Source organism: Paramormyrops kingsleyae, chromosome 8 (assembly GCF_048594095.1).
Source record: "Paramormyrops kingsleyae isolate MSU_618 chromosome 8, PKINGS_0.4, whole genome shotgun sequence".
Classification (NCBI taxonomy): domain Eukaryota; kingdom Metazoa; phylum Chordata; class Actinopteri; order Osteoglossiformes; family Mormyridae; genus Paramormyrops; species Paramormyrops kingsleyae.
In genome coordinates, this window is record NC_132804.1 from 26222731 (window position 1) to 26246560 (window position 23830).

Consider the following 23830-nt stretch of genomic DNA (forward strand, 5'->3'; position numbering starts at 1 on the left):
TGCTATTGTTGTGGTGACTTTCGTTTCAGTGCCGTTTCCCGAGACGCTGACTTTTGTTAATGTCTCACCAACAGCGAAATGAGCCTCCTGACATGGTCTTGCTGCAAGCAGCCCAGTCTATTGCAGGGAGCAGTGCTATGCAGATACGTAATTATGCTAATTCACTGGGGTAAAACTCTGTCACCGCACAAGATTTTCTTTCAAAGGTTAGTGTTCCGCAGGAATGGGGGCTCATCATGCTTTAGAAATGATCAAACCACTACTTCATCTTTTATGGTTTTTGAGTGAAATTTTTTCATTCATATTGCCGGTCAGATATTACTCATTTGCATTGCAATATTGATACATGTGCTCTATATATGTGATTGTGGGAACTTGAACTCGTAGAGATACTGTCACTCTGGCAGATCAGCCGTCCATGGGAAGCCGCTGAAGGACCTGGCATCAGGTGACCCATGTGCTTCCACCGCACCTGCATTCGCCACCCTGAATGTACTCATTTACGGCGGAGATTATTCTGTTTCATGGCAGAATCATCTTCTCATACAGCTAGGCTGGTTACTATATATCGGTCCTCTGGGAGAGGGGGGAGGGGGGGTGCTTGGGTGGTATGATACAAGGTCATCTGGGATTCATAGCAGGGAGAGATGGGGGGCAGGGGGGTTCAGGGTGAGGGGAAATGGAGGGGAAAAAGAACAAGATTGAGAGAACAAGACGGTATATTCATGTCCAGGCACATATTTATAGTAAGCCTGCAAGGAGTGGAGCGAGTGAGCATGTGTGAGAGAGAGAGAGAGAGAGGGGGAGGGAGGGAGGTGATGGGGGCGTGGTCTGCATTATGACACTCAGAATGAGGAGAGTGTGACAGAGAGAGGAGCCTGTGTCTCAGTGCATGAGGGAGGGAGAGAGAGGGAGGGAGAGAGAGAGGCTGTTTTTGAATGTGCGTCTTCAGAGAGGCAGAGTGTGAGGGAGAGACGCTGTTGAATATATCAGAGAGAGTGAGGCTGGGGAATCGAACCACTTCCATGAAATCCGTGTGACTGAAACACAGTGTGCTCTGTGTGTGAGAGGGAGGGAGAGGGGGAGAGAGGGAGAGAGGCGAGAGGAGAGGAGCAGAGGAGGGCAGAGAATGAGGTAAGGCTCGCTTGTCCATCATTTATATGGCTAAATGTGATGTGGGGGTGTTTTCTCAGTGCAGTCACATGCAGAAATTTCCCGAGCGCGTCCCTGTTCCTGTGGTGCCTTCGCAGGTGTAAATAGTGAGCTGGTCTGTGCTGTGAGGACAGCTCCTGCGTACACGCACGGCGTGTCCATGCCGGCTGCACGGGGATTTACGGACGTGGTGCCTGTCGGTGGTGGGGCGGGCGGGCAGGCAGGCAGGCAGGCAGGCAGCACTACCCTATATCATTGCTCCTCATTCCCCTTCCACGCACTCGTCCTCTTTGTACATCGTAACCTCTCTCGCTCTCTCGCTCTCTCTCCCCCTGCGCCTCTCTGCGTGAATCCGGCTTGTGATGTACCGGCGAGTGAAGCGGTGCGCAGTAAAGAACGAGTGACAGGCGGCCACACCATTCCTCCTTCCTGCTCTCCATGACGAACGGGGAGGAGGGGAGAGACAACCCCCCTGTGCAGATTTACTACGGGGGGGGGGGGGGGGGTGTCCAGGGTCTCATTGAAAATATGCCAGGTCAGACTCTTCATCTGACACAAGGGCCCTGCTTGCAGCCACCTCGGCGTGCAGTGGATTTGTGTCGCTGCCCGTTGCTCGCTCTCCCACTCTCTCTCTCTCTCTTACTCTCTCTCACTCTCTCTCTCTCTCTCTCTCTCTCTATCTGTACTGCTTACCCATAATGGTTTGGTATGATTGATTTCCTGACGACGGTTAGAATATACCACAAAACACTGACACACAAACACCAAAGAGCAACAGAGAAAGTCTCTGCGGAGCTGGTCGTGCAGATAGTTGGGAGAGTTTCTGTGGCAGAGGGTAAAGGTCACAGCGGGGTGGTGGGGTGTTGGGCGGGGGGGGCGTCAAAGTGAGACGAAGGTGTCCATTGCGTAAAAAAGGAAGGGATGACAACAGCGTCCATAAGAGCCGCGATGGGAGGAAATTAAAAAAAGAAAACAGCGCCACGTCCGTGTTTTGCAGGATGAGAAAGCGCAAGGTGGCAGGGGATTCTGCTCCGGGCGAAATGAGGAAGTCGGCGCTGGCAGAGCGAAAGCCACGCACCGAGTGATCAGATAACGGGCCTCCAGATACAGCCACGCTCGCCGCCAGCTGTTCGCCACTCTCGCGTAATCAACCGTGCCCATCTGATCCGCGTGCCCCTTGGGTACAACACATTTGTGCCACTTTCGGCAGGTGTGAATGCTGCCACGGTCTGGCACGTACGTCCCGAAATCGTTGGCGTGTGCATGACACGCGACAATTCTGTGAAAATTCCGCCCACAGGTTCTTCCCCGTCGTGGAGTCCCACCTGCCTTCACCGGACATAACTCTTCTCGCTGGAGTCAGCCAGTCGCTGATGGGTGTGCTTGGTGTCGATGGTTAGGATGGGCGTCTTGGGCCTTCTAGAAGTTTTACGGATCTGAGACGTGGCATGACTTGTGACCGAGGCAAGGCCAGGATTTAAACCTCATCCCGCAAGCCGATTCAGAAGCCGCGTCTCGGATTGAAAGCTGGCCGTCATAGCAGGTGCCCAAAACAGGCCTCGGAAGCTACTGGCGTCGGACATTTTCTCCCTCCGAATGGGGGAGGAGGGGGCCGAAAAGCAACAGCATATTCTTGCAGCCGTGCATGCAGGCTGATGTCTAGACTAATTTAATAAACTCGGTGTGTGTGCATAACTCCCGTTAATTTCGCTCTTATGCTCGGTTAGGATGCCACTGTTATTTTCACTAGCATGGCCTTTCGTAGGATGAAAGCCGCGTTCGCCGCCACATCGAACACCAAAAAGTTTTCCGCCGTTGAAGAACAATCATGTAGAATTTGTTGGCCTGCTGGTTCTGCTGGCCAGTGACTAGCTTTCATTATTTCCCTTTATTTTTCGCGTTGCCAGGTCTACCAAATTGTATAGGTTTTGTTGTTTCTTTTTTCGGAAAGACGCATGCCCCTCGTGTACACCCCCGGGGTGGGATTTCTGCATGCCCAGTATTACTCTGCATGCCAGGTCACAGGAGTTTGCCGCAGCTGTTTGCCCTCGAATCAACGGCAGATGCCCGAACCGTTGCAGGCGAGCGGAAGCCTGCAGCCACACGTTCTGCCTGTGGGCGGGTGTTGCTTAATATGGTGTAACTGTGTTTTCGGGGTGGGGGGGGGCATTGATTGCTGGGATCTTCGATTACGTTGATACAGTCGTCTCACCCACTTTTCTGCCTCTCTCTGTCTTGCAGGCACAGACAGTCAGCTTCTCTTAGGGACACAGAAGACAGAGACAGGCACCCAGCTCCAGTGGAAGTGGAATCGGCGGACTTTTCCATGCCGCCATTCTTCTCGATTCGACTAATAATCAGACGCTTCGGTTAGATATTAGAGCGGCCATTTTCAAGCTTCCATGAATGTCCCTTAGCAGCTTCAAAGGGAAGCACATCTCACCAATTACGACTCGAAGCAGGTACTAGTATATGAACTGCATGTCACACAGAGAGCTATTCACACACCGCACAGCTCGCTCAGCTGCAGGAACCAGCCAGTATTTTTACACCCAGACAAACTGCCTAGTCACAAGTAGCAAGAACCAGTTTCCATCTCACTCACTCCCTGACACACACACACACACAATCACTCACTCACACACACACACTCAAACTCGCATGTACACGCATGCGTGCCAAAAACACTGGAACTCATAACAGAAACGGCTTTTGCAGGTTATTAGGTTGCAAGGATCAGCAGCAGTAACTCAGGCAGGCTGCAGAGCGCCGTCTGCTGTAAAAAGGGATTCTGTTAGCGCCGGACTTTGCCCCCCCAGTGGTGGGACGATGACATCGCACGGCAAGCTGAGGAAGGAGAGGGGCAGTCTGGCCGAGTATGAGACCCAGATCAAAGGTAGGAGTGTTTGCACCTTTTTCTTCCTCTTGACACTCTCTCTACCTTCGTCTCGCACCTGCCACGGCCTTTCACCCCGAGCAGGGACCCGTGCACGTTTGTTAGAATACAGGCGGGGTGAGGGAGTGGGGGTGTGCACTCCTGTTTGTCTGTGTGTGTGTGTGTGTGTGTATGTGTGTATTTATAGAAAGTATTAGGGAGGCTGTCTCCTCTGGTCTGAGTCAGCCTTCAGCCCCAGAGCCAAATGCACCCATTGGGGGGGGGAGATGGGGGCGGCCTGCACTTTCACTCCCCATGTCCAAAAACATCGCCGATTAGTGACGGCCACAATGTGTCTCTGTCGCTCTTGTCCCTTCGCCGTCAAACTGCTTCATGCCCCAGCCGCCCGCCATTATAGACGCCCCTCCCCCCCCCCCCCCCGTGGATTGCTGCGAGACCCGGCGGTCCAGACGGGTCTCCGTTGATGCGTCAGTTCTCCGAGGCACGGCGGAGATCCCCCCCCATCGTTAACGACACCTTTCAGAAAAGTAGCCGCTGTTACCTTATCAGACGAGTGCTGTGTGAAAACGCCCTTGTGTGGAAACGCAAATTGGCTCCAGATCAGGTTCTGATGCCAACAACCATCCCTCAGCCTGGGGCTGGGTGCTATATTGACTTTTTACTTGGCTCATTTTGTTTGCAAAATTTGCCCGATAGTTCAGAGGATAGGTATATCGTGATTTGCTGTATTTGTTCTTTTTTTTGCAATATTTGTTTTTATTGAAGGCTAATACTTTCAGTACTTGTCAGGCATCTGTGACTTTGACTTACAACTGAACATTTATCCCACTTGATAGGAAATACCGACATATATATCGTGAATCACTACTCTGCCTAAAAATACCCTTGAGATATGGCTTTACTCCACATTGCCCAGTCCTACGGCAGCCCCTTCCTCCAGGGGGGGTTTCTCTGCTCCTGTTGCCCCGGTTACATTGCTGGGGGTGTGGGCTGAGGTTCTCCCTTGTGCGTGGGGTCTACCTGCCCAGGCTTCTCTTCCATCTGTTTGTCTTGCAAATCAGTCGCTTCCTTCAGACCCAACTCGGAGCTGAAAGCTGTTCTGTCGCAGCGTCGGCTTCCTGTCGCCGCGCCTGATCGCAGTCCTCGCCTCTTTGTCTCTTTGTTAACCATCAGTCGTTTCCTGTCTCTTCTTAGACCGCCGTCACTTTTTCCGAGTCGCGCTGTGTAGGGAGACCGTGTCGTCAAGGCAATCAGGACTAAATCGAATTGGACTCATTGATTGGTTGACGTGATCAGAGGGACTTTAACCCCCCACAAAATGGCTATGATCCAGCTGAGGGTGTACAGCTGCTCTGCCTCTTAACCCCCACCCCCCCAGAGTTCGCTTGTAGCGAAACAGCACCCCGCTGCCCCCCCCCCCCCCTCCCTCCGCATGCCAGCATCCGGACTTCATTTGCATCACACTTGGCATGGGCTGCCGCCGTCTGACGGGCGACACGTGCCGAGGCGGGGGCCGCATGCCTTTGTGCTGCCGATAAACCCCTCCCACCTCGGCCCACTGCATCGATCCGTTTCCGACTCCCAGTACACACAGCCACCCCTTACCCCTGTCTTAGAGGTGCGCAGCCAGCTGTCAGAGCAGCTGAAGGTCCTGGAGGCGCAGGTGGAGCAGAAGACGCAGCTGCTGCAGGACCTGAGCGACTATCTGCGCAGGCGTGGCGAGATCGAGGGGGAGTACGCGCGCTCGCTGGAGAAGCTGACCGAGAGGTTCACCGCCAAGATCAAGAGGTAACAGTGCGAGGCTATTTATTATTAACGTCGGGGCCAAATCCCAGTCATCAGCAGGGTCGGGGGGGTGCTGATGATTGGTCATAAGTCATACAGGGGTGGGGGTTGGCGATAGGTCGTTATTCATACAGAGGAGCCAACCTTCTCATTGGCCAATGTTATGTTTAGAATCGGTCAGTGACAGGGGATGGAGCAGTTCTGGCGAATCAGCTTTCACTTTGGGCCCCTGTGGCCCCGCCCCTGTATACACCCCTGGCAAGGTTGCATTTATCAAGCCGTAAGTGATTAAATGACCTTTAGCTAAATTCGTAGCTCCAAATTTTGGGCCCTTGTCAACCTCTCTGACGCTATTCTGCTACCATTACTAGCTCAGCACACGAAATCATTGCACCTTTCACATATAATGTTTTTTTGGCCAAAATTTTGCCAAGGGACATCTTTTGAGTGCTGTCCAGGTCAGAGGCCTCACTCGACTGCACGGTTACGTCACGTTTAGGAAAATAATCGATCATTCTGATCGCGAGGAATGGGGAAAACGGAATGCATGTATTTTCACCGCAGTGAAAATGCCCCCCCGTTGTAAAGTGGGCTGGCAAGGCTGTCGGCCTCTCGCTCGGCCGTGATGAGCAAGGCCTGTCGGGATTAGCGCCCGCCGCGAGCGGCCAGCAGTTTGGATGCGTGTCCCGGCCAAGCCCCCGGTGGGGGTGGTACACCCTGAGCAGAGCCGCGCTACATTGGGTCACGGCGATGGCTTGCGGTGGGCGCATGGCCGAATCGTAGCCCGTTTGGGCCTGAGAATAACCAGTGCTGTTAGCCATAGAAAAGGCGCTTGACTGGGATGATAATAATAATAATAATAATAATGCTGTTAATGATGACAGCAACAACTAATAATAATAATAATGATGATGATGATTATTATTATCATTATTATTATAGGTATTCAGGCACATGCATGGTCAAAGTGTGATAATCGTCAGTTCAGTTCTGTCATTTGCAGAAACGCGATCGTAATCACATGGTGTTGTCTGGGAAAACGCTGTCTTTGGTGTCACATGACGAAGGTCTCCCCCCTCCGCCTCGGCAGGAAGGAGCAGAACGAGCAGTCCGTCGGCCAGTGCTGGTCGGTGCTCCTGACCCAGACCCGGCAGGAGAGCAAGGACCACGGGGCCATGGGCGAGTACTACAGCAACACCCTGACCCAGCGGCTCTCGCACTGCTTGGAGGACACCCAGCGGCTCGCCAAGCGGGTACTGCCCTCTGCCTTCACTCAATAATACTCTGAACGGGGGCGGGGGGAGGCAGAAGTGGGCCGTCATTCATACAGATGGACCAGCCTTATCATTGGCCAATGATATGTTTTGAATCAGTGAGTGATGGGCAGGAGGCCCTACGGAGGCCAGTCAGCTTTCAGCTGGGACTGACTCCCTTTTGGCCCCGCCCTCTGAAGGCTGCCTGCCTATATGCTTTTTGGGGTGATACGGGTCCCGTTCTCTCGCACTAGCTTCAATACATGATTCATGTAGCCTTCCTTTGCTGTCTGTAATGTGGGTTTGGGGTGTGCTGGACCCCTCCAGCTTATCTCTGGCTCCATTTTGGCTCTTTCCTAGTCTCTCCTCTCTTGGAAAATCCAGAATTATAACTGGCAGGAAATTGCCGAAATTTAATTATATATTGGCACCAGACTTTCGGTCCATGAATCATACTACTTGTGCTTGATTTCGTATTTTACTCTGCCCGATCAAATAATTTCTGGCGAATCAGCCGTGGATACTCATGTTTCATTGGTTTAAGTAAAATCCTCTGCCTAGCAACAATGAAGCTGAATGGTGCTTCCTGCTAATGGCGTTGGCTTCAGCCAGACGCTACATTGGCCTGCCTTAATAACATGATTTCTCCCTGTTCCAGGGTCTGCAGTATTTACAGGCCTGAGATGGCATTCTCTCATATGACTGTCCCGGTCTACTCCTAACGACTCTTCTCCTCTTTTCTTCCCTCAAGAGTAAAGAGGTTGGTCTTCAGGTGCAGGACGAGCTCCTGAAGGTCACCACGGAGCTGCAGACGGTGAGTCCACAGTCTGCGTAGTGATACGACCATCCCAGTCACCTGAAGCGTCGTCTCCTGGCCTTCAGAGGCGAGCTTCCTGCCTTGAAATCGGGCCGGGGTCTCTGAGGATAATGAAGCCATAGTGAGGTCACAGGCAGACCATAGTCACGGTTGTCACGGTGACTTCTGCTCCTCTGCTTATAGCTTAGTCTGTTTCTTTATTTACTCTTTAACTAGAATAACCTCTTAGTCACATAGTGATTGAGGTAAAATAGAAAAAATCAAGGTGGGGGCTGAGAGAGAAGCCTTAAAGTGTGATATTTCTACACTGGGCTGTTTAAAGAGGTAAAATTCAACGTTAGGACTGACGTGAAAAGGTGATAAATAGATTAACTGTCCTCCTGAAAGAGAAACAACAGCAGGGCGATGTTTTAAGGGAAAGGTTGGGGAGTCAGTCCCCCCAGCCTCCTTTAGCAAGGTTGTCCGCACCTGTGGCCAGGTGCAGAGCGTGCCTCTGTCCCCGCGTGACACTGTGCGGTCACATGGTCTCGGCCCAGCGCTGTGGGGCACCGGGATGGCGTGTCCTGTGTCACCTGCTGTGTGTCCTCTCCTGACCCCTCCCCCCCATGCCGCAGCCTGCTCACCGCCAGCCAATCGACTTGCACCGTGCCCGTCTCTGTGCTCCAAGCTGCTCTTCCGTATTTACAGCATGTTTGGAGGGGGGGGCACATTGTGAGCTCATCCATTGCTCAGGATTCCCCAGGACTTCTCCTGGGGGCCATATGGGGAGGGGTGGGGCTGGGGTAGGGCCCTCTGGACCTATTTTGATTTACGGCTAAGGGGGGGGGGGGGGGGTGTCTCTCATTTCCCAGGGTGGTAAGAATATACTTCATTAGAGGGCTGAGACAGACCTTCCACATCGTGCATTCTGTCACCCTGTGGCCATGTTGCCCTTGAAGTCCCTGAGCTGAGTGACAGCTGCCTTGCCTTCCTAGTCCGCTGGCTATTTCGCATTTATTTCTTTAGCAAGTCCTTTTGTCCAAAGTGACGTGCAAGCGAGGCGGCAGAAAAGAACAGCTGTCGTGGAGCTAACTTGGGCGTGAGAGCGGCTAGCCTGAGCTTCCAGTGAGTGACCAGTGACATGTGCGTGTTAGCAGAGGAATATGAAACATTATTAGAACCTTACCCCCGCGACGCTGGTCACGTCAGCACACCACGGGGGCTGCTGTTTCCTACTAGTGCAAAGTACAAGAAAATAGTATCCGATGTTGCTAAGAGACCGTAACCGAGGGATAATCAATGAAGACAACAGAAATTTTAGCAACAGAAACCCCCTTGTTTGCCAGATATTTGTTCTATGGCTAGAATACTGCAAAAATCAGAGAACCTTTTTAAATAAATGCAAATGGTTGAAATAGTTTATTTTTATTTTCATGGCTTTATCGATTTTATATTGTATGTGTTCTGCATTCTGTCATGTTCTTATGAACTGCAGACTTTGAAGACCTATCACCAGTACCATACAGACTGCCTTGCAGCAGAGGGAAAGCTTAAAGAGGTCGCTCGATTGGAGGAAAGACAGACTGGCAAATCAGCTGACCTAGGACTGGGCCAATCGGGGGGCCAGAGGCGGAGCTCTGTGAAAAAAATGGAAAGACTACTGGAAAAGGTAAGACATTATCAGTACTTTTTTTTGCTTTTAATACACAATGTCAAAACCATAATTATTCTCATTCTGATTTGCTGCTTTACACGGGAGCAATCTTTTTTTTTTTTTAGCTAGTTTTATACATTCATGTACAATAATGTTTTTTCAGTTGACTATAGGGTAAAGCTTAGTGTGTGTGTATTTGTGCGTGTGTGGGTTATGTATATATTTCATTTTGGGGATCAAATGTAATAAAAACCTGATATTTTTACCTTATGGGGACTATATTTTGGTGCCCCCACAAGGAAGGAATTCAATTCAATTCAATGTTCCCCACAATGTAATAAAAACGTGCTATTTTGACCATTTTTAGCTCCCCACAAAGATCAAAAAACTAAAAGTGTCAAACCTCTTGTATTTTGCTTGGTTACTTAAGGTTAAGGTTAGGGCTGGGTAAGGGTTAAGGTTGCCATTGTTGAGATTACAGTTCTTCCCATAGAAATGAATGGACGGTCCCCACTAAGATATGCATGCTAACGTGTGTGTGTGTGCGCCTGCACGTGTGCTCTGTGCAGAGACAAGGGAAGGTGCAGGAGACGCAACTGAAATGCACTAAAGCCCGCAATGACTACCTTCTGAACCTGGCTGCGTCCAATGCCTCCATGAACAAGTATTATCTGGAGGACATCTGTACCATTATTGACGTGAGTGTTCATCTCTGTGGCCTCTGTCACTCGCGCCGTGATGTTTAATCGATGGCTGCCAGCCGTCTCTGATTTCACACTCTAGCTTTCGGCCGCGTGCACAAACAAAACTCATCTCCGCAGGCCCGGCGTCAAGTCGAAGTTCGGCTTTTGACGCGAACCTTCTTCACGCGTTTGCTGAGACCGACCGTGTGTGTTAAAATCTGTCCATCTGTGTGTATTTCGGCTAAATGGTCCCTGAATCACGCGAGAGTTCTTTTACACGAGTGCTTCTCAGCTACTTCAGCCTAGAACACAGTGCGTTAATAATGCGTTAACAGTAACACGATGCCTCCATGGAGGTAAAAAGTCCCACATGTTTTTTTTTAACCACACACCCCGCAACCCAGTGGAAATGGTCTTGTGACCCACTTTTCTGGCCACTATTAGTTGAGAGACAGCACTTGAAATGTCATATCTCACGCTCGGTTCACGATGCGTCTCTCCCTCATTCCGAGCTCCGTGGCGCCCCCTAATGCAAGAGTGGCGTTCTCACATGGTGTCCTCTTCCAGTGCACTGACCTGGGCTACCACCTCTCGCTGTCTCGGGTGTTGCGTGGCTTCCTGACCAGCCGGTACCGAGCCCAGCAGAACCTGAAGACGGGACTGCAGCAATTGGATGCGGCGGTGACGGCCCTGAACCAGGCCCAGGACAGGGACGCCCTCCTGCAAGCTCACAACACCACCTTCTGCCTGCCCTTCCGCTTCCAGTTCCAGCCACACGAGGGGGACCAGGTATTCGCCGGCTCCCTAAATACGCGTCACAAGCCCTGAATGATTTGTTTAGCCATTTTAACAACTGTGGTGTCAGTTTGAGAATCGCATCCATCACAGCAATTCTAGTCTGGGGCGATGCTTCCCAAAACCTTTGTATTGCTACAATCATCATAACATGAGTGGGAGAGGATTCAATACGATGATCTCTGTACCAAGTGAGGATAATAAGAATACTACTGCATTTTATTTGTAATTCACATTTCTCACACACGATGCCAGACAGCAAAATAAAAACTTAAAACAAAATGAGTAAAATAGCCATAAGATTAAGTGGGCAGTGAAACAGTACAGAAACCAGCAAAAGAATAAAATAGAGGCTAGAGGCAACAGGAAGAAAAATTGTATAAGTAAATCCATCCATTTTCCTTAACCGCTTGTCCTATTCAAGGTCGCGGGGGGTCTGGAGTCAGTCCCGGAGGCTGCAGGCGCAAGGCTGGGAATAACCCAGGATGGGGCGCCAACCAATCGCAGGGCACACGCACACACCATACACACACACACACACGCACACACCATACACACACACACACACACGCACACACCATACACACACACACGCACACACCATACACACACACACACACGCACACCTGTATAAGCAAATAATTAGAAAAAATGAATAATAATAATAGTAAAATAAATTAATACAATGAAGTGGAAACATCGGCATTATGATGATCGTAGTGCTATAAACTGGCAGGTTATGGGTTGGGGGATCGGACCCTCGGCTCTGTTTTAAGCCCTTGGTGTCATAAGCCCCCAGCAGAGCCCCCGTGTTTCTCTTTTGCCTGCTCCTGCCCTCAAACTCTGCCCCGGCATCACCCATTTCTGACCTTCGATGTTGCGGAGGGATTAATCGGCAGGGCTACCTTGGCTTCCTGCTAAAGAGAGCCTCCATTGTTTGTGGGGAGGGCGTCCTCAGCGTTTGACGGCTGCGTGGGCACGGCCCGCCATGAGCAGGAGATCTCTTTGCCCGTCTCAGGTGTGTGAGGTGAGCGCAGAGTGCCAGGTTCGCTACGAGCTAGATACCCGCTTTCAGCAGCTACAGTCCCGGCTCACGTCCATCACCCTGGAGACCGAAGAGGTAAGTGTGGCCGGGCAACCAAACCAGAACTGTGGTTATTTAATTTTTTTTTAGCTTATTATAGAACCGTGCATGAGATGTCAGCTAGATATAACAGCTTTAACAGAGGTATTATTATAAACCACAAAGTGCAGAATATGTAAGTATTTATAGTTTAATACCCTCAAACAATGCTATTTTTATTTAAGTTTCACTTACGTACATAATTCTTCATATGTCATCAAGTGTTAAGAAATATGAAATTTGGCGCTGGTCAAAAAATTTGCCGTAAATTGAAAAGTTGGGCACACCTCAGAAAAATTGATTTTGAGGATTTTACAAAGACCTGACAGATATTCAGCAAGGTGACACGACTTACTGCTAAGGTGCAGCGCTTCACTTCGATATGATTGTGGCACGCGGTAGTGGGAGTGAGCAGCACAATCACGTCACCTTCTCACGGCTCATTATACACGGTGTACTGGAACTGAATCTCACATCTCAGCAAAAATCTCCATGACCAGGAAATATTATCACAGAGACCAGCTTTCCTCTTAATCCTTCCTCCCTAAGGTTAGCAAAACCCTGCGGGCAACGCAGACCTCACTTCTAGACAGCATCTGCGACGACGACTGCAACCTTTCGCTTGACCCTTCGGCCTCCCAGCCACAAGAGGTCGCCGGTGATGGACCTGGGACCAAGCTCAGTTTGGCCAAGCGCCGGGCCAATCAGCAGGAGACCGAGATCTTCTATTTCACGGTGAGCACTTCCTTATATTTGGATGGCAATAAGGGGCTTTGGGTATAGTGGGGAAACCTCCTAGCCAGATAGTAATTATGTTACTAACTGCTCTTTCAGAAAGTAAAAGACTATCTCAGTGGCAGCTCCCTGATGTCCAAACTTCAGGCCAAACACGACTTGCTTAAGGAAGCCACTCAGAAAGGTACAGTCACTCAGTTCCAGCAACAAATACGAGCCCTTATGGATTCTCGCAACTGCAGTGATTGCTATCTCATTTCTTCAGCTGACTGAGTATTTCTATCTTGTTTTCTCTCTTTCCTGTCCTCCCGGCCTGGTGTCCAGCTGAAGCAATCGACAGGGACCCCTCCAGGTACATTGCGGTGTGGCTAAGCTCGCTCCTAGTGTTTCGCTCCTTTGAGTCGAGTTCAGTCCTAGTGAGATGCAACTGTGATGCTTGTATTTACAAAGCACAATTTTTTGACCCTGAGCGCTCGGGCAGCGGGTGGAATTTACCTGACCCACGGCCAAGAACGTGGTACAGGCTGTAGGTCCAAGATGGGCCTCGCTAAACTTTATCTCCTGTGTTTTATATTAAGTGGGATCACAGAGACTTGAGTAAGGTACTAGAATGATAAAACACATCACAAAAAGACTAAAAAAGTAAAAACAAAGATGCAATTATCTCTCCCAAACCAACCCAGCTTCAATTTTCTGTATTATTCATTCCTTAGAATTTTTTTTTTTGCCATTTGGGTATCTAATAGCTTTTTGTAACCTGTACAGTTATTTATTCTAGCATGTGATGCCAGTGCATAACAGTAGGTTATTTCCTACTTTCCGCAAGCTGCGTTTTTGACACTGTATCCAAACCAGGAAGCTTCTGCCAAAGGAGTAGGTTTGGTTTCAGCCCTGGTGGGGACCAAATCACTCCTGAACCCCCCACCCCCCTAAGCAGACACAGTACCCCCACAGTATCAGTAGGGACATGGCCCTACGGTCCATACCAATGTCTCTGCCCATGGTTTCTGTGTGAAATAGATACACTGCAAGTGATCGTGTAGCACCGCCTATAGATTCCATTCAGTCTGCTATAGTGGCTTTAACATCCTCCATTAAAACTTGCTGTGTTCCTTTATGCTGTGGTTAAAATGAAGAGCAGGGTGTGCAGGTGGCAGTCCAGCGTGTGCCCGTGTGCGTGTGTGTTGGCGTGGCTGGGCCAGTGTCACAGAGCAGTACCCATGTGTATCTCCAGAGGGCACTCCAGTAGGTCAGTGCGTGCGCGGAAGGCTCGACCCTGCTCCCAGTACAACCACAAACTCTTCACGGGAGAGATACTGTCCTTCATCCAGGTACCCGCCCCCCCGGCCTGCGTTCCTGACGTCCTGCTGTCCCATCTCTCCGCAACATTCTTGCTCTTACTGCTCTGTGCTTCATACTGTCCTGTCAAGGTTGACTGTCCCTTTCGCCCTCTCAGAGGACACTCAAATCGACCCCCACCCATCTCACCTCGCCAAGGCCGGTTGGGGGCAAATGAGGGGAAGGATTGTCCCGTATCCCACTTTCTGAAAGTCAGAAACGACGATAAGTCCTCAGCTGTAACCAATAGGTTAGAGAGAAGCTGTTTTCCACAAGTTTCTGGAAAAGAAGATGTACGGGTCACCCCGTATGCTAACACCAGCCCAAGGTGTGTTGCCCTTGCTGGGGATAGGGTTAGGTTTAGGGTTAGGTTTAGGGTTAGCGTTAAAAGGGAAACAGATCTTTAGTTCCACGCGGAAGTCTTCGTGAGAAAAGCCAGCTGATATGGGACATTAGCCATGGACACAGGATCCCTGAAGAACAGAGAAGGTTAGTCTGGGTGATTACCTCACTTTTAGCACTGATCACAGAAGAGGCTACAACGGAAAGCTTATCGTGGGCGAGTTTAAATCCCCCCAAAAAAAGAAAAAAGACACAGAAGGTAGTTGTGGTTTGGAAGCAGCTTCTGGCAGTAAAATGAAGGAAGAATCCTTGGATCCAATTCAGTACCAGATGAAACATCGCTAATGTTTAGATATTTCATTACCAGACGAGCAAGAGGAGATGAATATTTGCAATGCTTATGTCATTAAAGCGATACCATCCATTCCGCTGTCGGGATCGATGATGATACTGCATTTATTTATTTAGCAGTCGCTTTTATCCGAGCGACATCCAATTGTGAAAGCGGGGTCAGCTGATTTCTGGAGTGATTGGGGTTAAGGGCCTTGCTCAAGGCCCCCTGTGGTGAAATTACTCTCCTGACCCTGGGATTTCATCCCAAGATTTTCTGATCACAGGCATCTGCTGACCACACTGCCCCCAATATCATGTGTCGATTATGATCTGGCCAAACGTGGTCAGCCCACACTGGTTGCTGCATTATGGCTCTGGCAGCCCGCTGGGGCAGAGTGCTGAAAAATGGCTTTGGGGTGGGGGGGCTTACCGATCATGCTGATTCCCTCCGGGATGGGGACTTGTACGTTTTCCTCTCCCTAAGTCACGGTGCCCTGCCCAGCTGACAAACCCTGCCCACGCCTGATAGGAAGCAGGCATGGAGCTCGTGAAACAGCTTCCCATCCCATAAACAAAAATGACCTGGCTAACAAGTACCACCTGGCCACTGCAGCTAGGTGGCAGTGTGGAGCTGGTGTCCTGGTTGGCTTTATGCGCAGGGTCCCAGCTGCGAGGGTGTGATGTCACGTGGCGTGTCCTTGCAGTGCTGGGCTTGTTATGCTGTGCCTCTTCATACTTAACCCTGTCTGACTCTCTCTTGTCTGTCTGTCTGTCTTCCCCTCCTCTGTGTGCATCCTCCCATCGCCATGCTGGCCCATTCCACCCCTTTCTTTCCTCTCCCCCCCCCTCTGTTTCTCCTTCACTCTATGCTTGGCTGGATGTGACTGCTAGGAGGAGGCGGAGAATGTCTAGGACACAGGTACACTTCTGTGTGTGTGTGTGTGTGTGTGTGTGTGTGTGCATGTGTGTGCATGTGCACGTGTGTCACATTTGAGGGTCACTGTGTAGGGGAGGCCATTCACTTGTGACTCCATCCCCCCACCCTGCAGAGCACTGGACAGCAGATCCCCCTGGTGGTAGAAAGCTGCATCCGATTCATCAACCTTCACGGTGAGTCTGCCAGCCTGTGCCTGTGCTCCGTGAGGAAGGAGCCCAGCATTCCTGCACAGGCGTAGCCCCTCAAGGCTGGCTCACGCTGTGCTTCTCAGTCCTGTTCATGGTCCCCCCTCCCCCCACCACAATGTTTTCATTCCAACCCCACCTTAATCAGGCTCATATGATCCTGCTTAATGAATGTGGTAGGCTGAAAGCAATGTGGATTAGAATGAAAAATCATTAGAATGAAATAACGCCAAAAGAAATATTTGATATTAAAAATGTTCAGTTCAACACAAAATGCAAGTTATATGTATATGGCCATAATTGTTTTGACATTTATTTAATTCTTTATTATTATTAAGCTTATTATTCTTTATGATTGCTGTGTCAGTATTGTATGGAATGCCATGTGAATGTGTTTATCTAAAAATTAAATTGTGTGTGCATATCTATGTGTGTATGTGCTGTGATGTCAGGTCTGCACCATGAGGGAATCTTCCGGGTGCCCGGCTCTCAGAGCGAGGTGAACCATATCAGGGACGCCTTTGAGCGAGGTACGTCCACATGCCGCTCCCCCCCCCCCCCCTGCAGCTCGGAGCCTTAGTTGCTGTCGGTTACTGAAGCCCCTCCTCCTCTGTAGGGGAGGACCCCCTGACGGACGGCGAGTGCGACATCGACTCTGTGGCCGGCGTGCTGAAGCTTTACTTCCGCGGCCTGGAGAAGCCGCTTTTCCCCGAGGAGAGCTTCAGCCAGCTCATGGACTGCGTCCGTAAGACCATTTACCCAGCATCCCCGGCAGAGCGCGCCGACACGGCCCCGCCCCTTTTACGCTTCTCTGGGCTCAGTCTGACGCTTCCCTTTCTCTCCCAGCAATCGAGAACGTCATGGAGAGAGTGGCCCAGATCAGGCCGGTCATCCTCACCTACCCCGGACCGGTGGTCGTGGTCATGAGATACCTGTTCGCCTTCCTCAATCAGTAAGCTCAGCCCCCCCCCCCCCGTCAGGCTGACAGACCAAAAAAAGAAATCGAAAACAGACACCCAGCTGAGTCGCATTTTAAGTGTGTATTTTAACGGAAACTCACCGAGAGGCGACTAAACGGCTGCTTGCGGCTATATGGGGGATGGGTGTGTGATCCACACGTGGCGTTTCAGAGATGCGAGCGCCTGAGCCCTGTGTCCCCCATGCAGCGTGTCGCAGTACAGCGACGAGAACATGATGCAACCCTACAACCTGGCGGTGTGCTTCGGGCCCAGTCTGCTGCGCAGCACCGAGAGCAGCGACGCCGTCACCCTGCAGCCGCAGATCAATGCGCTGGTGAAGACCCTCATCGTGCAGCATGAGAACATCTTTCCCGCGCAGACCGAGCTGCCGGGGCCCATCTACGAGAAGTGCATGGCGCTCGAGCAGGAGTACTGGTAAGCGTGGGCTGTGCCGTCGATGGCTATCTGGCTGTACGTGAATGTGCCAGTGTGTGAACCCACGTGTGACCCAGGGAACTGATAAGTGAATAGATAGTATATGATGTTTGCCATTGGCCACTAATGACTTCCCCAAGGGCATGTACATGGGGTGGGGCTACACTGGTCCCAGCTAATTGACCCCCAGAGTGCCCCCGTCCCTGTCACTCATTGATTCAAAACATATCACTGGCTAATGGTAAGGTTACTCGCTCGCCTTAGGTACTGTGGACTGATTTTCCATGTCGGTTGAGCCCTCTATACTACCCCACAAAAGTCAAAACACTGTAACTGCACATGTATTCAAAATTGAGTTATGACCAACATTGGGTCTCTTAGGTTCTGTTTTATCTTGTGACAAAATATCTTAGCTCTGCTATGTTTGGTTTTAATTAAGTACCTTATCATTCACCTACCCGCTACACATACGAGTGGACAGTCAAAAAAGCCCTTTTGCTCAGTTTCAGTGTGAGCGTAGTTACACTCGCTTTGCCTTTGGGGGCAGTGTTGGCGAGTCTGTTTCCGTGGCGCTTGACACGCCTGAAGAAGCGAGACTGAATAAAACTCTTTGTTTTCTGCAGTGAGCCGATTGTGGAGGAGGGAGACGGGGATCCTGAGCCGCTGCACAGCGAGGACGGTAAGAAAGGGGCGTGGTCCCGTGTCAGCGCTGGCCTGACATCACACAAGAAACGCCCTAGGAGGGGTGCAGTCTGCGGAAAAGAAGGCATTTCCTTCACTTATGCGGTGCCTTCCTGTGCTGTCCTTTGGTGTCATCCATTCTTTGGTGAGGCCTCAATGTCTGCTCGTGTGCTGTCTCTTCCACAGAGTGGGACGCCGTGGCCATATTCGATTATGCCGCCCGCTCAACCTCCGAACTGTCATTCAAGCAGGGGGACCACCTGATACTGCACAGCAAGGCCTCATCTGATTGGTGGAGGGGTGAAGTGGGTGGGGTCAAGGGCCTCATCCCGCACAAATACATCAGCGTGTCTGAGGGGTATGTGTGTGTCCTCATTACTTGAGGTTGATTTAAGTTAATTTGAAAAGGCTGACTATCCAGACTGGATCTTATGGTATTTTGTTTATATTAGATCAGATAAACTTTATTAAACCCAGGGGGGAATTCTTGTGCATACAGTAGTGAAGTACATGTAGAGCATAGAACATACATATAGTGCAGAACAAAGTGCTAAGACAGTATACATAGTGCATATAGACTTTATGGTGCAATTTGGCAGGAATCTATAGGTTCCTATAGCCCTGCTGCATAGTTTGTCAGTAAAGGATCTGTGTAGGTCAGCACTGGCTGGTTACACACCTCCATTCCCTCCTCTGACCCCTCCAGGGTGGAGCGCAAGCTGGAGCGCGGGCGGAGAGAGGAAGGCAAAGGGGGCAGCACGGGAAACCTGGCGGAGGAGCAGCTGATGGTGGAGCACAGCACCCGGTACTCGGGGAATCGCCTTCACTCTTCTAGATGTACAGTTACTAGATTAGGCCTCACCGGATGAAAGACTGTTCTAGATATAGAGTTACTAGATTAGGCCAAACCCGTTGAATGACTGTTTTCACACTAGGTGGCCGAGGTGGACGGAAATAGTCCTTCTAAGTTTACAGTGGAAGCTGATTGGATGTAGCCATACATTCTGAAATCCCAGCCTGTCTGCCCATGCCTCTAGTCGAAATGTCAAATTGGGGGAGGTTTTTATATTAGGTGTCTTTAGACTGGATAGAGAGTAGAGAAACAAGAAGTTATACAACTTCCTGTTTACACAGAATGGTTCTGGGACAGGGAAAAGGGAACAAGTGCCTTTTCTGAAATTATTCTGTGCCTCTAGCTAAATTGACAGGTAAACTATGAATTATGGTCTTTGCATGGCCATACGTAGCAAATACATTTTAAATAAGATTACCATTCCCCTGCGCTAGCTGTATCTGAGCATGGCGCCTTCTAGTGTCGACAGAGCAGGTGCGCAACCCCATGAAAACGTAACCGTGTAAGACTAACATGCACCCCCCCCACTTCCCTCCCTCCCAGCCTCAGGGTGAACAGCGACAGTGCCTCCCTTCCCAACAGGCAGCGTGGTGCGGGTGGGGGTGGGGGGGTCAGCCCCGTGAGGAAGCTGACCCTGCAGCCGCCTGAGGGCCGCATCATCATGCCCCCGCCGTCCCCTGGCCAGGCACGACCCCCCATGGTGTACGTATGCCCTTCACCGTCGCCTGTGGGCTTCTGAGCTCATATTCTAAGGGGAAAAAAACACAATTATATATTTGAATATTACACTCACAGGCATATTACATTCGCCGCATATATTGAGGTTTATATATAGTAGGTGATTACTTCCTAACAGGAGCAATTACGCAGTGAGAGTGTGTCAAAATGAAAACCGGTGTGCGCTCAGCCCTCAGGGAGTTGACTCCACAGCGCCCCTGGTGGTGTCTTCTTCAAGGACACCAGCAGCATTTTTTTCGTTTTGGGGACACTTGTTTTTCTGTGTGTTGGTGCAGGTACTGTATGAAGCCTTATAACCTTCAGGAAAATGGGAGACTTGTGTCTGGACAATTTTAAGCTCTTTGGGTTTCGTAGTAAGAAACTATTTTTATATGGAATGCAAAACCATTTTAATATACATTAATAAATTGAATTTTTATTTTTTATTACATATTAATATTGTTTAGAATTTTCTGTGGGGGGTGGCACAGTGGTTAGCAGTGCTGCTTCATATCTGTGAGACTGGGGTTCGAGTCTCCCAATTTGCACGTTCTCCTCATGTCACCTGGGTTGTCTGGTTTCTGCCTGCACTCCAAAAACATGCTTAGGTGAATTGCAGTTATCAGTTTGTGAATGTGTATGTGAATGACGGGCCCTGCGATGGGTTGGCACCTCATCCTGGGTTATTCCCTGCCTTTGCCCATAGGCTCCGCCACTCTGCATAGGAAAAGTGAGTATAGAAAAGGAAGGAGAGGAGAGAATCTGCTGTTCTAAGATTTATATATTTATATATATGTATATGTTTATCTATTTGAGGAATTTGATTGGACAGAAGAGGCAAGATAGGAAGCAGGTGGAAGTTTTAGATGATGGGTACATTTAAAAAAACCCATGTGGATCCTGAATAAATGGCTCAAGAATCTGCTTCTATCCATTACTGATAATTGGGAAGACGCTTCATCCAGTTTTTAGGAGAACCCACAACTTACATGGAACATAAACAGAAGGAGGCTAGTTTACAGCTTTTTGGGGAATCCACATACATTTTGTGTAATATGGTTTGGACTGTGAAGAGCAATAAATTAATTAGTGAGACTTGCACTAATTGGGATAGTGAAAAGATGGATGGATGGAATGGGGTGCTGAGTGAGAGATTATGGGATGGAATATAGGAATGAACACACAGGAGTGGGTCACATGGGTCACATGGTCTGGAGGTTTGGCTTCGGCTGGGAAGTCCCCACCCGTTCTTGCAGACTATTAACCTTCACCCTACATTGTTTTCCAGGTCCCAGGAAAGGAGAAACACTGTGGGGCAAGTGGGGGCAGAGAGGCAGACACCGATGGTGGATAAGGTCAGGGCCGCCGTTTCTCTGCTTTCCCATTGGCTGGTGGCCATCCTATGGCTGGTGTCGGGGGCAGGGCTTATGGGACAATACAGAAGGAAGTCATTTCTGAGTCTCTTCCTCCTCTTTATTTCTCGCCTTCCTTCTGCCTCCCTGCCCTCCCACCACCGCAGGAGGTCAGCCGCCAGATGAACTCCGTCTTCAAGGAGCTCCTATCCCGGCAGGTGCCCATCGAGGCCACTATCACACCAACGTCACTGCCTGCCTCCTCGTCCGCCCGGCCCATTACCAAAAAGAGCGGCTTTGGCTTGAGGGGGAGAGGCCTGTTCAAGCCTGCTGACCAGCAGGACTGATGCAGCGGACGGCCAGCAGGAGGCAGGAGTGGATCTTGGGATGAGGGGGACAGCACAGGCACAGGTGGACAACTGCTCTGAAGACACATATTTTTGCAGAATTACGGTCATGATGCATCATTTCCCGTTCATGCTCCTTCCCGTGTTCAGTACGACGCTGTGCAGTCCCTGTCGCGTGTACGCCATCGTCTCTCAGTAGTGCTATGGTGTGTTGTCATGAAAAGCTCACCGTCAAAGAGGTTTCTGCTAAGATCCCTTGAAGGGGCACCTCTTCACGCAGCGCCCTGTCATGTCCTGTAATTATGTATATAACTGGAGAGGGAAGCAGGGAAAAAACAGAAGTTCTAATAATTGTGATGAGGGAGCAGTGGGGTTGACTGTTGGTGCGCATCCGTGTGTCCATCCTAGCGGGCGAGCATTTGAGACGATCACTTGCACGGATGCATCGCTGGTGCAAATCCCAGCTCCATTTCGCACGGCACAGCTCCAGTAGGAGTCCCTGTACATTTAGCGGTTCGATCGGTGTACAGATAGATCTGCTGGTTGGGTAATGCAATCAAATGCTGTGCAAGCCTATTTTAAACCAATTAACAAGGCTATTTGGTTTGAAACAGTAATGTTAGCTCAGGGTGCAGACCAAGGTCTTCTTTCCAACACAAGGGTGACCCCTGACACTGCAGTGATAACCTGATTATATGTGAATTGTTATTTTTTTTGTTCCATTTAATGGTAATTTAATGTTCTTTTTTTGCTAAGCTTTTGTACCATTCCCCCAAAAAAACACAGCTCTAGCAAGTAATGCTGAGCTGTGATTCCTGTTTAAAGGATGTTGCTTTGTTTTTTTCCTGGGATCATAAATGAGCTATAAGTATGATATTTCTGATTCCATGAGTATCATATTATAAATATGAAATTTATTTTGTTACAAAAATAATACTGTGACTCTGAATCCAGTAATCTTTTATTTAACAGAACGGGAGCATCGCTTGATAAAAATAAAATCCAATATTGTTTTTTTTTTTTTTTGCATTTTTTTGCATAAGTAATGGTGAAAACTTTGCAATCCTTAAAGCAATCAATCAAATACAAAGTCCTGAAATGTACAGTGCAGATAACGGGCAGGATTTCTCTTGAAACTGCACAGGACACTTCAATTGATTTAATTGATAAGCTGTCATGGTATCTGTCCTGTATTCTGCTTTAATGTGTAGCCTACAAAAAAAACAGATGAATTTGACCCAAAAGTGAAAGTTAACGACAAAGTAAAATGTGGTCCAGTTTGTCATAAAACAATGGAACTATCCCTTTAAGAATGAACTTTTTTAGTCAGGGGATATCAGTTCGGTGTGGATGTGCATCAATATACATACATGAAATGCGCTGCATGGCAACAGGAAGACTGACATTGATAAACCCTTGATCTTTGCCACCCTTTTCATAACACACAGGTCCTGTTGAAGCATCTCACTGAAACGTAGAGCTGCTGAAGAGTAGAGCTCACCCCTGACCTGCAGCCAATCGTGCTGTGTGAGATGGCGCCCTCTTGTGGGGGGAAAGGGGTGCACGACCTTACTATAGGATCAGGTCAGAGAGGGGGGAGAAGATGAAAATAACCACCAAACTGTGACGAAAGAAAAAAAAAATTATGTAAAAAGCAGAGGAAAGGAGTATAGGGGAACGCGGTTTACTATATCTGAGCCAGAGTAACCATTTTTACAAACTGCCCAGGTATTGGTGGAAATCCCTCCTGTTATGTTCCCATCTCCCCTTCGTGCGTTTTTTGATGATATCACTGAGATTCCTGTTGTTGACTATTATGGTAATAAAGATTATAGATTCTAACTCATTGCCTGGTTGTTACTGGTTGCAATGGCATAGGAGAGAGTTTGATATGGGGGGGGGACATTAAATGTAAAGGTCTGTTCTTTTTGGTGGGGATTGCGACCCACCATATTTGGGGATACACCCCCCCCCCCCCCCGGTTCCTACGTCCCTGATTGGTTGACTGACCTTCGATCCGTATTTTCTGTTTGATTTAGTTAGCAGTTTTTTTACCCAAATTGACGTACATTTTTGGGAGGGGCCAGCTCCGACAGTTCAGAGTTAAGGGCCTTGCTCAGGGACCCAACAGTGAAAAGACACGCCGTCCCCCACTGCAAGCGAAGCAGCCTTTAGCACAGCATGGTAACACATGGCACAGTTTAAGCTCTGGACTGACCCCCCAGTACGTGCGGCAATCGGCTGTCGACCTCCACAGTGCCAAACATTACAAATTAAATGTGAACATCAGTGCTTCCTTCCTACACTTTTGTCTTCCTGGCTAGGAAAGTCTGGCTTACTTACAGCTAGTCATTGTGACACCAAATTTACCCCACATCTGTTTGTAAGAGTCTATATATGTTATATGTGATGTGGGGATTCATTATCGGGTAACCTGAGCCTTTCTTACCCCACCCCAGTCATTCCAGCCCCCAAAATA

General features: G+C 49.5%; 1 protein-coding gene across 3 annotated transcripts; it reads left to right on the plus strand.

The window, feature by feature from the left end:
• Positions 1-879: 879 nt before the first annotated feature.
• arhgap4b (Rho GTPase activating protein 4b) lies at positions 880-23193 on the plus strand. 3 transcript variants are annotated; one of them, XM_023799677.2, is made up of 25 exons: positions 880-1134; positions 3394-3614; positions 3871-4048; positions 5665-5836; positions 6924-7086; positions 7838-7900; positions 9378-9551; positions 10106-10234; positions 10787-11008; positions 12033-12134; positions 12687-12872; positions 12972-13056; positions 13197-13224; positions 14107-14203; positions 15935-15995; positions 16460-16537; positions 16624-16752; positions 16854-16959; positions 17174-17401; positions 18025-18080; positions 18269-18440; positions 18789-18887; positions 19479-19637; positions 20941-21007; positions 21172-23193. In XM_023799677.2, exons 3-25 carry the CDS (start codon positions 3982-3984, stop codon positions 21349-21351), a joined length of 2823 nt encoding a protein of 940 aa, XP_023655445.1. In that variant the 5' UTR covers positions 880-1134; positions 3394-3614; positions 3871-3981; the 3' UTR covers positions 21352-23193. The 3 variants fall into 3 exon arrangements, with proteins under 3 accessions (XP_023655445.1, XP_023655448.1, XP_023655446.1); XM_023799680.2 differs by lacking the exon at positions 14107-14203 and adding an exon at positions 15777-15804; XM_023799678.2 differs by lacking the exon at positions 880-1134 and adding an exon at positions 2380-2695.
• The last annotated feature ends 637 nt before the right edge of the window (positions 23194-23830 follow it).

Bases quoted from the DNA above. Each gene is read 5' to 3' on its own strand.
- arhgap4b (XM_023799677.2), top strand. From the start codon at position 3,982: ATGACATCGCACGGCAAGCTGAGGAAGGAGAGGGGCAGTCTGGCCGAG. The intron at 5,837-6,923 runs GTAACAGTGCGA...CCGCCTCGGCAG, and splicing joins TTCACCGCCAAGATCAAGAG to GAAGGAGCAGAACGAGCAGT. The intron at 18,441-18,788 runs GTATGTGTGTGT...TGACCCCTCCAG, and splicing joins TACATCAGCGTGTCTGAGGG to GGTGGAGCGCAAGCTGGAGC.